The 16,679-nt window shown below is 45.5% G+C and overlaps 1 protein-coding gene across 1 annotated transcript; it reads left to right on the top strand.

The window, feature by feature from the left end:
* Positions 1 to 6,356: 6,356 nt before the first annotated feature.
* LOC134450503 (TLC domain-containing protein 4-B-like) lies at positions 6,357 to 14,864 on the top strand. The gene is made up of 7 exons (XM_063200344.1): positions 6,357 to 6,416; positions 9,686 to 9,964; positions 11,333 to 11,422; positions 12,860 to 12,918; positions 13,920 to 14,014; positions 14,214 to 14,287; positions 14,537 to 14,864. Exons 2-7 carry the CDS (start codon positions 9,819 to 9,821, stop codon positions 14,862 to 14,864), a joined length of 792 nt encoding a protein of 263 aa, XP_063056414.1. The 5' UTR covers positions 6,357 to 6,416; positions 9,686 to 9,818.
* Positions 14,865 to 16,679: the final 1,815 nt, after the last annotated feature.

Genomic DNA, 16,679 nt, shown 5'->3' on the forward strand with positions numbered 1-16,679 from the left:
AAAATAATAATTATTCATTCAAAAGATAGTCATCAAAATTACTTTCAACAATATGGCTCTAACGACAGTGTACCAAAAAATGTTCAGTAACCATTTAGGTAGAGAAAGTGCGCTCAACTCCGAAAAGTTTCTTACAAGGTCTTTGGGTGCGAGCAAACAGCAAAGTTCATGTATAGTAAAAAAGCTCCCGTATCGTTTCGGCCTAAGCCTTCTTCAGCGTCTTTACCAAAGCGTAAAGACGTAAAGCGTAAAGACACTGAAGAAGGTTTAGACTGAAACATCTGTCTGTCTGCCATGCTAACCCAGTATTAAAACTGCAAGAAACTGATCCGGTAGTGTGGCTTTTTTACTATACAGTAACCATTTAGGGAAATCAACAAAGTGGGACGGAGTCTATTTACATTGTCCCCATTGACCTCTATTCATCCACATTGACCTCTATTCATTCTGAACTCCCGCTAGTCTCCTAAAGGGGGATGGCATATCAGAGACATGCTGTTCAGAACCTTCAATTATAACAGAAGAAAATGCTGTTTGTGTGTGTGTGTGTGTGTGTGTGTGTGTGTGTGTGTGTGTGTGTGTGTGTGTGTGTGTGTGTGTGTGTGTGTGTGTGTGTGTGTGTGTGTGTGTGTGTGTGTGTTTGTGTGTTATAGGAACCATCTCCTCCTTATCAATTGTCTTCTCCGTTCTGCTATAGAGATGCTCAGATGAGATTGACCATAAGTCACAAGTCACCATCTCATGTTCAGAGTGCATCGCTTTTATGGCACACCACACCACACAGTCATTTACGTAAAACAGACAATCTTAAACTTTGACTTTTTTCGCCCATCTCAGCTGGCAGGTGCGTCGGAGATGGCCCATGGGTCCCTCAGCAACAACTTAAAGAAACTCCAGCACACTGACCATTTCGCTGTTCTTTCTTTAATAAACAACGTTTCGGTACTAGACCTTCATCAGGCAATCAAATCAACAATCAGGCAAACAACAACAAACAATCTAAAAGGACAGGAAACAGTAGACAACTTTCTCTTCTCATGCATCATGTGGTTCTCTTTAGCTCAGTCACCCCCGCCCATCACAATCACACTGCCCCCCCCCAATCAGGATCCTTCCCCAAAATCTCCTCTCCTCTCCTCCTCTCCTCTCCTCTCCTCTCCTCTCCTCTCCTCTCCTCTCCTTTCCTCTCTCTCTCCTCTCCTCTCCTCTCCTCTCCTCTCCTTTCCTCTCCCCTCTCTCTCTCCTCTCCTCTCCTCTCCTCTCCTCTCCTCTCCTCTCTCCTCTCCTTTTTTCTCCTCTCCTCTCCCCTTCTCCTCTCCTCTCCTCTCCTATCCTCTCCTCTCCTCTTCCTCTCTTCTCTTCTCCTCTCTTCTCTTCTCTTCTCCTCTCTCCTCTCTCTTCTCCTCTCCTCCCCTCTTCTTTCTCTCCTTTTCTCTCCTCTCTCCCCTCCTCTCCTTTCCTCTCTCCTATCCTGTCCTCTCCTCTCCTCTCCTCTCCTCTCCTCTCCTCTCCTTTCCTTTCCTTTCCTCTCTCCTCTTCCTCTTCCTCTTCCTCTCCTCCCCTCTCCTCTCCTCTCCTCTCATCTCCTCTTCTCTCCTCTCCTCTCCTCTTTTCCTCCTCTCTTCTCCTCTCCTCTCCTCTCCTCTTTTCCTCCTCTCCTCTCCTCTTTCCCTCCTCTCCTCTCCTCTTTCCCTCCTCTCCTCTTTCCCTCCTCTCCTCTTGTCCTCCTCTCTTCTTCCCCTCCTCTCCTCTTTCTCTCTTCTCTTCTTTATTTCTCTTGCTTTTCTGTCTTTTTGATGAACTTCATTGCCAGTACAGCCAATCAGAACCCTTCATTCCCACACTTATTATGATGAACACACGCACACGCACACACACACACACAGTGTTCCTCAAACTTTTTCAGGCCAAGGACCACTTTGCCTCCCCAAAAATGTTCAGGGACCACCTGTCAACTGAATCGACAGTTGACGGGTGCTAATTTGACACTGCTGATTTCGATGCAGATCACTTACTTTTTATCCACATTCAGAAGCCTGTCTTGTTGTGGTGGAAATATAACAGCTGTGCATGGCTTTGAAATAATGTCAAATATATAGCCTACTGCTAGCTTGTCTTAGAAAAGTAGAAATCCCCTCGCGGACCACCTGAGCTCTGTTGCGGACCACCAGTGGTCCCCGGACCACACTTTGAGAATCACTGCTCTTACACACACACACACACACACACACACACACACACACACACACACACACACACACACACACACACACACACACACACACACACACACACACACACACAAGCTAATATAAACATTTATACAAAAGGGAAAAGGAACATAAAAGACGGGCTCTCTCTTCTCTCTTCTCTCTTCTCTTCCTCTCTGCTGTGTCCTGGTCTGTGTCTGCCTCCTCCGTGCCCTTCATTATTACATTACATTACATTACATTGCATTTGGCAGATGCTTTATAACCAAAGCGACTTTCAAAAGAGGACATAATCAAGCCAACATCACAAGCAAATACAAAGTGCACAGGAAATATACAGAACAAGTGCAGTTGCAAAGAGGGGTTAGTTTTTTTTTCTTTTTTTTTAAAGAGTAAATAAAGAGTAAATAACGAGTAAACACACACACACACACACACACACACACACTAAACTAGACATCATGTCAAGAGGCTGCCCTGGGGCTAGGCCAGCTCAAGCATTAGTCTAGTAGATACTCTCGAAAGAGGAAGGTCTTTACTTGTTTACATTATATTGTACAGGAATAAAACTCTCTTCTCTTCTCTTCCTCTCTGCTGTGTCCTGGTCTGTGTCTGCCTCCTCCGTGCCCTTCATGAGTCTACAGCGGCTGGATAATCCCGTCTGGATTACTTAAAATGGGAGGACAGTAAATAAAAAAGAAAGATACTAAACAAAATGTCAACGTATCCATGGGAATGCTTTAAAAAGTTTGCAACTGATCCAAAACCAACAGCAGAAGTCTTGGGTTGTATCTTTTAAATCTCGCTAAAATGATTAATGTTGTTTATAGCAAGTGAACTTGTCTTATATAGGCCAAGCCTCTGGAAATAAAATAATATTTCCCAAACTATAAGGGTCCTTAATATGCAATAGATTCCATGAAATACGTACATAGATATTTCTGTCACTTGTAAAAATTGGTGAAAGTATTTAACCAAGACACTGTCTGATTCAGGAAGCCTGTTATGCAGCTTTTCTTCCGTCATGTTTTTTTCTCTTTTCTTGCGGAGACATAAAAGAGAAGTCAGATGCAGTGTTGCCAGATTGGGCGGGTGCCCGCCCAATTGGGCTACTTGGGATGAGCGTCGGCGGGCAAAAACGGGAAAAATTGGCCATTTGGCGTTTTTTTTTTCAGCTGTTTTGGGCCCATAGACGTTAATGTAATTTGTTGAATTTGGGCGGAATTTAGCGCATTTTGGCGTTTTTTGAGAAGCTTTTGGGCGGGATTTGGTCAGACACATCTGGCAACATTGGTCTGATGGAAGCTGTGGCTGCATGTGACCCGTAGAGAGCTGCAGTAAAGAGCTGAAGTTAGAGATAAATCTCAGACATCTGGGGAAACTGTGCAATCCTATCCGCTCTCCAGATGGGAATTCAGCAAATTGTCCTTCACACGGGCCAAGAAAGAGACACCGCGTTTCACACGGGCCAAGGAAGAGATACCGGCCGCGTTTCCGTCTTCAAGATGTCTGTGCTGCAAAACAATGTGTAAAGCTTTGAGGGTTGTTGTGCAATGTTTGATGCATATTCCCAGTAGCAATGTTTAATGCAGTTTCCCATGATGTACTGTAGATGCCTTGTGTTATAACATGTATACACTTATACTGTATGTCTTCACTTCAACTCTTTTCTCCTCATCTCTCTCCTCATTTCCATGACTGACTGGTGTTACGCCATCACCCTGGTGGTAAATTAACGATAATACTTTATTTTAGGGATACATAAGCACTAATACATACAATGTTAATGCTTGCATAAGTAACATGTAAGGCATGTACTAAGCAAATGCTAAGGCCTACTAGGTCCTTACTAAGGTTAAATTGTTAATAAATCCCTTATTGTGCAAGAACAAGACATTTGCGAATACATGGCTAACAAATGTTTGATTTTGCTTTGTACATGCCTTACAAGTTACTTATACAGGCACATTGTATGTATTAGTGCTAATAGATGCGTCCTTTATAAAAAATAAAGTGTTACCATTTATTCATGTATGAGTAGTTTACGTAAGAGTCTGCACATCCAAACAATGTCTGACCTGCTGGGAGCAGAACAACCAAATGACAGAATAAAAGTCATCACCCGAATTGTTAGGCCTGCGTACAATTTTTTTTTTTAAAAGCGGGAGCAGAATAATCCTGGTGGAAGCAGACTTTTTCATCTTCATTTTTTTTTCACTTCTGTAGACTGGATAACATTTCTGCATTTCTACGCACTGTTGAATATAGATCAATTAAAGCATGGAACAATTTGCCAACCAAATTAACTATATTGAATAATAAAGTGGTTTTTAAAAAACAGGTGAAAAAACATCTGAGCCTATCATATATAAACTTGGTTAGTGTAGAGGTAAAGATGTTTGTCACAAGGTCTTAAACCATTCTTATAGTAATGTATATGTTTATATTTTTAAAAAATATATTTCTTTTTTTCTTTCTTTCTTTTCAATGTATGGTGCTTAAATGAATGTACAGATTTGTGTAGAACTTTTAACTGTGTGTGATTTTATTTTTGGACCCCAGGAAGAATAGCTGGGTCTGCGCCCAGCTAATGGGGATCCTAATAAACTAAACTAAACTAAACTAACATTTATTTTTCCCTTAACTCACCACATGTCCACGGCTCCATAATAGTTTATTGAAAACCCAAACTCCACTTAGTGTAGGAGAGTAGAGAGAGTCATGCTGCCCTGTGCATGCAAATGATCTGAAATAGTCAGGAAGAGGGCGCTCCCTAGTGGTGATCAGTGGTACATGTCATTTTAGAGAGTGGAAGCCGCACACTTACGTGTAAAATCCTTTTTTCTTTTCTTTCTTCCATGGCAGAATAGGATGACATTTCGACTGTTGCCATCCTGCCGTGTAATAAGGAAACAAAGAGGAAGAAGGATTTGAAGTGTCCAGACTCCTCACTCTAAAATTACAGTCAGCCTTTGTCCAGCAGCTTTTCCTGGAATGATGTGCACAATCTTCACCTTCAACTGAATCCCTGGTACATGCTCATATGAAGAGGAGGGGAGAGGACACCCCCTGGTGGTGATCAGTGGTACATGTCCACTCTAAGAGGGATAGGAGGCCCCCTGGTGGTGAACAGTGGTACATGCTCATATGAAGAGGAGGGGAGAGGACACCCCCTGGTGGTGATCAGTGGTACATGTCCACTCTAAGAGGGATAGGAGGCCCCCTGGTGGTGAACAGTGGTACATGTCCACACTAGAGGGATAGGAGGCCCCCTGGTGGCAGATCAGTGGTACATGTCCACTCTAAGAGGGATAGGAGGCCCCCTGGTGGTGAACAGTGGTACATGTCCACACTAGAGGAGGCAGGTTGAGCCAACTTGCTGTTCGCTCCTGGGCAGTTTACCAGCGAATGACAGAATGCAGTTGATGTGAGAGATATTGGAGGAGGAGGACACTGTCCGGATGTTGCGATCATTTGTTGCTGCAGATTATTATATTGAGCAGTTATATCAGTGTTATATTGTATTGTATTGTATCGGTAGGCCTATTATATTGTGATGTCAACACAGTTACAGTGTAATCATGGAGAAGGAAGGTAAGACCTCTCAGGTAAGTCACCCCTCCCCTCCCTCCTCTTACTCTGCTTCCCCCTCTCCCCTCCCCTCTCTCTCTCTAGCTCTCCTCTCTCTCTCTATCTCTGTCTCTCTCTCTCACTCTCTCTCTCTCTCTCTATCTCTCTCTCTCTCTCTCTCTCTCTGTCTCTCTCTCTCTGTCTCTGTCTCTCTCTCTCTCTGTCTCTCTCTCTCTCTCTCTCTCTCTCTCTCTCTCTCTCTCTCTCTCTCTCTCTCTCTCCCCTCTTTCTCTCTCTCTCTCTCTTTCTCCCCTCCCTCTTTCTCTCCCTTTTTCTCTCTCTCTCTCTCTATCTCTTTCTCTTTCTCTCTCTCTGTCTCTCTCTAGCTCTCTCTCTCTCTCTCTTTCTCTCTCTTTCTCTCTCTCTAGCTCTCTCTCTCTCTCCTGCCCGACTCATTCACTCTCTCCCTCATCGTTATCCTCTGTGCTGTGCTGGACTCCGAGTGCCGGGAGGATGCAGAGGAGAGGAGATTAGAATCCTGACACTCCTGTGATCCTGATGCTGCTGCTGTGATGATCTCCTGGACATGGAGTCTGGTGTCTGCTGCTGGGCGATGAGAACTAGCTGAAAGTCAGAGTAAGACCAATTTTCACGTTTGTCAGTTTGCCTTGTCTGGGAATTGTTAGAGGTTAACTTGATATGGGACGCTATAGCCTGCTGGCGTCAGGTCAGGCGTAGTAGCTGTTTTGACAACACTTGGCGTTTATTCAAGTCTTGAGGTGAGAGGCTGCTGCACAGTCAATTTTGTGGTGTTAATTCAACACTTAAAGAGTTCATTTAAGTCCAAATGATGTCAAATCAACTCTCTAAGTGTTAAATGAACACTGCAGAATTTACTGTGTGTATTCTGTTCTCTGTTTATGTTGTCAACACCGCTGACATCCTGCAGAGAGAGAGTCTAAGGTCCAGGGGGCTTGTCCTGTGTTTTACAAATGACTTACAGAGATGCCTGACGCACACCTTAAACCGAACGCCAGCCAACCAGCAAGTCCAAACAGCCGGTCTCTCCAGGCTCCTGTCCAGGTGCATGACAGTAGTGAGTCGGGATGCTAAAGTGTAGCCTGTCTCACAAGAGCCTGTTTCACCAGAGCCGGTTTCACAAGAGCCGGTTTCACAAGGCTCCTGACAGTACAGTAGGATGCTAAAGTGTAGCCTGTCTCTCCAGGCTGCTGTCCAGGTGCATTACAGTAGAGTCAGGATGCTAAAGTGTAGCCTGGCAGAGTGAAGCAGCATCCCCCAAACATACAACACACCTCTCAGGAGCCCAGCGGTGCGGTGCAGTGACAACACTCCAAAGATGGGTTTTTTTTGGTGTAGAAGTCTCTGCATCCCGTCCCGTTCCTGTGTCCCCCCCCTCCCCCCCTGCATCCCGTCCCGTTCCTGTCCCCTCCCCCCCCCTCCCCGTTCCTGTCCCTTACCCCCCCCGTCCTGAGCTGCTCTGGACACCAGCAGCAGATTTCATTACCTCCACTCAGCGATTCCCACGTCCTCTCTCTCTAGGACAACCGCACCGCACCGCTATACACCGCACTGCTATATACCACACACACACACACACACACACACACACACACACACACACACACACACACACACACACACACACACACACACACACACACACACACCGCTACAGTGTCCAGTAGCACTACAGCAAACAAGGGCGGGGGGGGGGTGGAGAGAGAGGACATAGGGAGAGAAAGGGGGAAGAAGGAAGAGATAGGTCAGAGAGAGAGAGAGCGGAGGTGAAGAAGAGATAGAGAGAGAGAGAGAGAGAGAGAGAGACAGAAAGAGAGAGAGAGAGAGAGAGAGAGAGAGAGAGAGAGAGAGAGAGAGAGAGAGAGAGAGAGGAGATGAAGAAGAGAGCAGACTAAAGGATGTGAGCTGGGAGAGAGAGATGGGGAAGGACCGGCAAAGGACCTGGACTGGGAATCGAACCCGGGTCTGCCAAGTGGTAAACGTGTGCCCTACCATATCAGCCACGGTAGGGCCCAGCATCTGGGTGTTCAATTTAAATCTTTTATTAGGGATAGCCCCTTGAGATGTTCCATCTCTTTTTCGAGGGGGTCCCTATAAACATCAAAAACATACATTACACACAGTCACACGTCCACATCAGAGCTCTTCATCACTACAGGCTAAGCAGTCCAACGTCTCTACCCCAAATAGATTTATAGCCAAAAATCAGCAAGTAAAACACAAAAAAATACATTTGTATAACACTAAAAAGAAATGATAAATAAAAGACAAATAAAGGACTCAGGAGAAAACCACAGTTGAACACAGGTACTAAAGCAGGTGTGTAGACTTTTTTGTTGTTGTTGCTTTACAGTAAGTCAACGACCAAGAAAGCAAGTGCACTGGTCACATGAATCACATGAGTGTTTTGGTGGAATGTGGGAAACTCACAGTCACATAGCCTACATGTTACACTACACTGGAACCATACTGTGTGTGTGTGTAAATGACAAACAGCATCAATACAACCAGTGATTTGAAAACCTTCGTAACTCACACAGTCACGCAGCTCCTCTCTGATTGAGTGCATTACAACATGCGACCTTGCCTCCTCCACTTGTGCTTGTCTCCTCGTACCAGGAAGTAATATGTCATGATGACATCACTGACCACAGCATTATATTTCAATATCTTGCAAAAGCTCAATTGTAGAGTTTTTTCCTCATTTGCAATTGGGATGGTGAATGAAAAACAGTCCCTCAAAAGTTAATGTGGCTAGGCTGACAGCTGGGAAGCTTTATCGTTTTCTCCACGGATGAGGGGCCAGGAGGCGGGACGAGGAGACAAGCACAAGTGTAGGAGGCAAGGTCGCATATTGTAATGCACCCAAAGACTTCTTCCCTCTGGTTGCTCTGGTCCTCTGGGGTCTGGGCTGTGGCCTCCGTCCAGGACTGGGGAAGAGAAGAGAAGAGAAGAGAAGAGAAGAGAAGAGAGGAGAAGAGGAGAGAAGAGAAGAGAAGAGGAGGGGAGAGAAGAGAAGAGAAGAAGAGGGGAGAGAACAGAAGAGGAGAGGAGAGAATAGAAGAGAAGAGAAGAGGAGAGGAGAGGAGAGGAGAGGAGAGGAGAGGAGAGGAGAGGAGAGGAGAGGAGAGAAGAGAAAAGGGAAGAGAAGAGAAGAGAAGAGAAGAGAAGAGAAGAGAAGAGAAGAGAAGAGAAGAGAGAGGTGAGGAGAGAAGAGAAGAGAGAGAAGAGAAGAGAAGAGAAGAGAAGAGAAGAGAGAGGTGAGGAGAGAAGAGAAGAGAGAGAAGAGAAGAGAAGAGAAGAGAAGAGAAGAGAAGAGAAGAGAAGAGAAGAGAAGAGAAGAGGAGCGGAGAGGAGAGGAGAGGAGAGGAGAGGAGAAGAGAAGAGAAGAGCAGAGAAGAGGAGAGGAGAGGAGAGGAGAGGAGAGGAGAAGAGAGGAGAGGAGAGGAGAAGAGAAGAGAAGAGAAGAGAAGAGAAGAGAAGAGAAGAGAAGAGAAGAGAAGAGGAGAGGAGAAGAGAAGAGAAGAGGAGAGAAGAGAAGAGGAGAGAAGAAGGCCACGGTTGCCAGTGGTGTCTTATAATTCTCAGCCCCCAAAAAAACGCTCAAAAAAACGCCTGGGTGGACTAAATCCCACCCAATTTCAACCAAATTCTTTTGATTTGTATGGCTATACAAAATCTCTTTTATCTCTTTAAAATATCTTTATGTTTGTCCTGTGGTATGTGTTGTTGCTGCCTACATGTGCTTATGTCTTGCTGCACAACTAATCGCCCCTTTGGGGGACAATAAAGTTGAAAAGTTGAAGTTATAAACCTATAGGAAAACCCGCTGATTAATGCCCATTATTGACCGTTTCTACCCGCAGAGAGCCATCCTCAGCAGCAGCCCATTCGGGTGGGAAACAGCCCAGTCTGGCAACGCTCGAGAAGGCCGATGCACCAGCGCTCTAGCGCCTCCTGGAGTAGCTTCCCCCTCGTTGCAGTCTCATCACCGTGACGATGCTGAGTGTTCCGATGCTGTGGCTGTGTGGGAGCTTCCTGGTGTCACAGTGGCTGTTCCATCGCGGCAGCCCGCAGCTCTGCTCCTGGCTCTGCCCCTCGTTCATACACCTGCCCATCTCCAGCAGGACCGAATGGAACAGCAGGTATATTGCCTACAGTGTATACACTCAACACAGTACACATTAAGATACATTCATAACTAGATATCCGCAGCTCTGCTCCTGGCTCTGCCCCTCGTTTATACACCTGCCCTTCTCCAGCAGGACCGAGTGGAACAGCAGGTACCCACTCTAGCCTATATACACTCAACACAGTACACGTTAAGGTGCCGTTTCCACGTAGCTGGATATTTTTATATGTGGATATTTTTTTTCACCTGCCTGCCCCTCGTTTATACACCTGCCCCTCTCCAGCAGGACCGAGTGGAACAGCAGGTACAGTATATGGCCAGGCAGCTACTGTAGCCTACACTCAACACAATACAGTAGGTTTAGATTCACTCATGACCAGGGCCCTAAATTAACATTTTTCACCACCAGCCAAAATGGCTAGTAGATGAAATCTTACCAGGCAAAACACAGTGGCTCGTAAGTTGGTCTTTTCTACCTGCCAAACTGAAATGTCACCAGCATTTGGCTGGTTGGCTGGTGTTAATTTAGAGCCCTGCTCATGACTATATAGATATCCTCAGCTCTGCTAGTGGCTCTGCCCCTCATTTATACACGTCTCCAGCAGGACCGAGTGGAACAGCAGGTACCCACTCTAGCCTACACTCAACACAGTACATGTTAAGATACACTCATAACTATAGAGATCTCCAGAGATCTGCTCGTGGCTCTGCCCCTCCTTCATACACCTGCCCCTCCTTCATACACCTGCCCCTCCTTCATAGCACTGCCCCTCCTTCATACACCTGCCCCTCCTTCATAGCACTGCCCCTCCTTCATACACCTGCCCCTCCTTCATAGCACTGCCCCTCCTTCATACACCTGCCCCTCCTTCATACACCTGCCCCTCTCCAGCAGGTCAGAGTGGAACAGCAGGTATATTGCCTACTGTACTGTCAATACACTACTGTGTATACACTCAACACAGTACATGTTAACTAAAGGGCCCATACACATAAATACAGTACACGTACCCCCATACATGTACACGTGCCCCCATACACATAAGTACAGTACACGTATCCCCATAGACATACACAATACTACATACACTTATACACATACACACACATATATACTTATCCATAATGTTGTGTCAGTCCCAATGTAACAGCATCCTTTGTTTTTCTGTTTTCCAGAATAGTGTCCACCATCCATATTTTGTCTTTCTGTTTTCCAGAATAGTGTCCACCATCCATATTTTGTCTTTCTGTTTTCCAGAATAGTTTCCACCATCCATATTTTGTTTTTCTGTTTTCCAGAATAGTTTCCACCATCCATATTTTGTTCTTCTGTTTTCCAGAATAGTGTCCACCATCCATATTTTGTTCTTCTGTTTTCCAGAATAGTTTCCACCATCCACGCCCTCGTGGTGTCTCACTCCAGCCTGTACGTATTCCTCTTCGACGAGGCCATTATTGAGGACCCTGTCTGGTGAGAAACACACACACACACACACACACACACACACACACACACACACACACACACACACACACACACACACACACACACACACACACACACACACAGTGTAGCAGTGCCCAGCCATTATTGAGGACCCTGTCTGGTGAGAGACATACTAAGATAAGATAAGATAAGATAAGATAAGATAAGATAAGATAAGATAAGATAAGATAAGATAAGATAAGATAAGATAAGATAAACTTTTATTGTCTGTTTATTGTCTTGCATATCACTTCTCCACAATCCACATGTACTGTAAATGCACATTAAAGTGATACTGTCCCATTTTTGTAATTAAGCTTATTTTACACCTCTCCTTGAGTTAAATAATATGGTTTTATCGATCTCCTGTATTTTTAACCGTTCTCTGGGTATGGCAGTGCAGATTTTACCTCCAAGCTAGCAGTTAACATTGAGTCCTATGAGACCAGCTGGCGGCTAACTGGTCTCATAGGACTCAATGTTAACTGCTAGCTTGGAGGTAAAATTTGCACTGCCATACCCAGAGAACGGTCAAAAGTATAGGAGAACGGTAAATGATAACATATTGCTTCACTGTTCTGTATGTATGTCTGAAATGATGACATTGCTTTACCGTATGTCTGCATTGATGACATATTGCTGTACTGTACGGTATATGGTTGAAGGAGAGGATTGTGCACATCCCAGGGAAAGGTGCAGGACGAAGGGCAACTGTAGTTTTCAGAGTGAGGAGACCGGACACTTAGAATCCTTTGTTTTATTTACTTAGAATCCTTATGTTTTTATTTTTTCATGGCAGGATAACGTTTCGACCCCAACCGTCTTCTTCAGATTCTCTGAAATGATGACATATTGCTTTACTGTACGGTATGGTTGAAGGAGAGGATTGTGCACATCCCAGAATCTGAAGAAGACTGTTGAGGTCGAAACGTTACTGTGCTGTAGGCCTGAAATGATGGCATATTGCTTTACTGTAGTGCAGGGTTTCCCGAACTGGGGTGCGTGCACCCCTGGGGGCCTGCCATAAGGGGGTGCATGAGCTGAATAGGGCAATGGTGGATATGTGAATTTTTTTATCTAGCATTAATGAACATTAAGTAGATTTTAATAGTATGGTGAATTATATGCTGGAAGGGTCCATCTGAAGTGTAGTTTAGTTCCAAGACTATTGGAAGAGAGGATTCCCCAAAATGACTGTGCATAATGTGCAGTGAATGAGCAGTGAATCCATACTTGCGCGGCCATCAGCACACCAAAATATTCACTCAGGGGGTGCGCGAACCACATTGAAATGTACAAGGGGGTGCGCAGAGAAAAAAGTTTGGGAACCTCTGCTCTACTGTATGAAGTGATGGCATATTGCTTTACTGTGCTGCATGTATGTATGAAGTGATGACATATTGGGTTTTGCTTTTGCAACAGGGGAGATCCCGCTGCTGTGAAGCTCAACGTGGCCATTACAACTGGGTACCTGCTCTCAGGTCAGCATATACGTACCTCTAGTATAGTTACTAATGTTAGTACTCTACTCTACTCAACGTGGCCATTACGACTGGATACCTACTCTCAGGTCAGCATATACGTACCTCTAGTATAGTTACTAATGTTAGTACTCTACTCTACTCAACGTGGCCATTACAACTGGGTACCTGCTCTCAGGTCAGCTGCTGAGGCACAACACACACATTTGTCCTCTATAGGTCATGCACGACACATAGGCCTACCATACAGCCATATACGGTACCATATATACCCAGAGAGGGTCTATGGGTAGTACAAGAGAGGAACCTCGCGACTTTTTCCGGGTGGTACCGTCCACTAAGTGGCGCCGTCCAGACAGCGCTTAAGAGCGCATAGGGTGTTAGAATGAATGGGGTGCCATGGAGCTCAACCACAGATGCTGCCATTGCTTTGGGAGAGAATTGGTATCATCGTTTCATTTTATTTTTCCCAAAGGTATAGGATAAATTATCCTTTCAAACAGCACTTAGTTTGAATGTTTAAACTTGCTGTATCTTTGTAAAATACGTCTTTATTGTCAATATGACGTCACGAATGGCTTCACACACTGTGTTTGGATTGGTCGGCCGACTGCATTGCTGTGATGATGACGGCCGTAAAGCAATTTTGTTAGCAAGATGCTAGCGGAGCCTGACTCATAAATGCCAAAGCTGTGAGAAATCAGAAGGCCATAACTCCCAGGTTATTGTACATTTCATTTAAATCCACATTGGTTTCTCAGAACTTACAGTAATATTGTTGTAAGTTTCAGCCGACAGCGAGCACAATTGTCAGTTATTAGCGCCAGCCTTACGGGCTCTGCTGTCTCGACAGCGCTCCCTAGGTGAACTGCAGGCACGGGTTGGAGGGCGAGATTGGACACTGTATGTAAACCCACTGTGATATACCTCTATAGTGACTAATATCAGTACTCTACTCTACTCTTTAACTCCACTGCTTTCCACTTCTTCTCCCTCCACAGATTTGGTGATCATGTTTTCCACTTGGGAGGTAACTGGTGACAAGCTCTTCGTGCTGCATCACCTGGCTGCTCTGTACGCCTACTCATACGTGCTGGTGAGTTTAAAGTAGGCTATACTTGAATCAAAGAACTGTTAACGTTTTTTGTTTTTTTTCGCCATTTAGTATTGTTTGCAGGGATTGTGCCAAACATTCTTGATCAGGGGTATGGTATCTATGTCTCCTGATCAGGTGTATGGTATCTATGTCTCCTGATCAGGGGTATGGTATCTATGTCTCCTCTTCTCCTCTTTAGGATCAGGGCCTGTTGCCCTATTTTGCCAATTTTCGCCTTCTGTCTGAGTTCTCCACACCATGTGTGAACCAGCGGTGAGTAAGTCCATCACTTTCAACTGTGTGTATATGTCTAGACCTATAGTGTGTGTTTGTATGTGTGAGTCTATGATGATGTCTAGGCCTAGTATATAGTAGAGTAAAGTAGAGTATCATATATATATCATTTATATGTGTATGTCTGTGTGTATGTGGATGTCTAGACCTGCTCTAACCACTATCTTTGTGTTGGTGGTTCTTTAATTACGGTTCTAACAGCACTTCCATCCTCTATTTTCTGCGCAGGTGGTTCTTCAAAGTTCTGCGCTACCCCAAGACCTCGGTGCCAAACCTGCTGAATGGAGCGTTGATGGCGGGCGTGTTCTTCCTGGTCAGGCTGGCTGTACTCCCGGTCTACTACTACCGCGTGTTGGGAGTGTTCGGCACGCCGGCCTACTACCGGCTCCCGGTGGGCGGCCGCGTGGCCTGGATCGCCTCCAGCGTGTGTCTGGACGTGCTGAACCTGCTGTGGATGTGGAGGATATGGGCGGGAGGGCTGCAGGTGCTGCGCTCCAAGACGCCGGCGCCCCACAGGGGTGTAACCAGAGGCCAGCCCAACTCCAGGATGGACTGAGGAGGGAAGGACATTGGGGTGGGGGAGACGAGGGAGCAGGGGCAGCACTAAAGGGGAGAGGGGGGCAGGGGCAGCACTAAAGGGGGAGGGGAGAGGGGGGCAGGGACAACACTAATGGGGGTGTGGATGGTCATTTAAGATGATCCTACCTGAAATGCACTAAGTCATAAAGCAGGAAATACTATCAAATATTTTTGAATCAAAAAAGCACATAGGCATTGCTGACTCATATTGGGAAGGTTGTACCAGGGAAAGAACCACGGTCACTGTTAGGGGAGGGTGGTGGTGGTGGTGGGGGGATACAGTAGGTTGGAATAATTCAGATGGCACAACTTCCAACAAGCAGCACCCCTGGCCATGAGTGTCAATTCACACATTGTGAGAAAAGTGTGATTGTGAATGTGTATTTCAGATGAGAATGGTGTGATTGTGAATGTGTATTTCAGATGAGAATGGTGTGATTGTGAATGTGTATTTCCGATGAGAAAAGTATGATTGTGAATGTGTATTTCAGATGAGAATGGTGTGATTGTGAATGTGTATTTCCGATGAGAAAAGTGTGATTGTGAATGTGTATTTCAGATGAGAATGGTGTGATTGTGAATGTGTATTTCCGATGAGAATGGTGTGATTGTGAATGTGTATTTCAGATGAGAATGGTATGATTTTGAATGTGTATTTCAGATGAGAAAAGTGTGATTGTGAATGTGTATAATTCCTGAGTTGGAGGGGGAGACAGCAGCAGAGGAGTCTGTCTCTCAGGTTCAGGAAGTAAAAGCCCGGCCTCATGTACACATGGAAGCTAAGCCAATCCATGTGCTCATTGTGATCAGCTGATTGAGAGTTGGTTGGATCTAACTTGTGGCCCCTGGACTTCCCTGATCTAACGTGAGGCAGATGGCTCCCGGACTTCTTGTATCTAACTTGTGGCCTCGGACGCCCCTGATCTAACGTGAGGCAGATGGCTTGTGTTTTTTTTAACTTTCTGAACCAGCAGTTGAGGCTTTTGTTCAGTAGGCCGTGTGCTACCGTGATTGAATGTGTTCTCTGCACAAAGCCAAAGGGTTCACTATGTAGGCCTGCTATCTATCCCATAGGGTTCGTCACTAGAGTTCATCCCTTTATTTCTTGGGTCCTATGTTCCCCAGGTCCTATGTTCCCCTCTACCGGGGAACATAGGACCCTTTTTTCAAGCAGACTGCTGCCGCATGGCAAAGTGCAGGTTGTTGTTGCAACTGTGACAGGTTAGGTTTAGGGACAGTTTTGGTCAGGGCACAAATTTACAACTCAGAAACATTGCATTATGACAGATTAGGTTTAGGGATGGTTTTGGGAAGGGCACAATTTGAAAACTCGGAAACATACATTGCGGGGAACATAGAACCCTTTTTTAGAAAAAGGGTCCTATGTTCCCCGTTCCCATACAAAGACAGGGGAACATAGGACCTGGGGAACATAGGACCTGGGGAACATAGGACCCGGGGAACATAGGTACGCTCCCCGTCACTATGGACTATGTATCCCATATGTATCCCATAGCGTCCACTACATGCTGTATCTATACCAGTGCAGGGCCGCTGACAGCTTTGGCTCAGTGTAGTCATCTCCCAATACATGCAATGTAATGAGAACCCTATTCTTGGCTCTCCTTCTCTCCTTGGGCCCTAGACTATACTCATGAACGGCGTGACGTTTTCCATGTGCGTTACGCCCATTTGTGGGGGAAAACAACCCATGCAAGTCAATTGGTGATGTTGGGGTTTAATAAACGAAAGATACGGACCTGTAGACTAGCGTTGTTCACGCGCAACATGC

Source organism: Engraulis encrasicolus, chromosome 6, assembly GCF_034702125.1.
Source record: "Engraulis encrasicolus isolate BLACKSEA-1 chromosome 6, IST_EnEncr_1.0, whole genome shotgun sequence".
Taxonomy (NCBI): domain Eukaryota; kingdom Metazoa; phylum Chordata; class Actinopteri; order Clupeiformes; family Engraulidae; genus Engraulis; species Engraulis encrasicolus.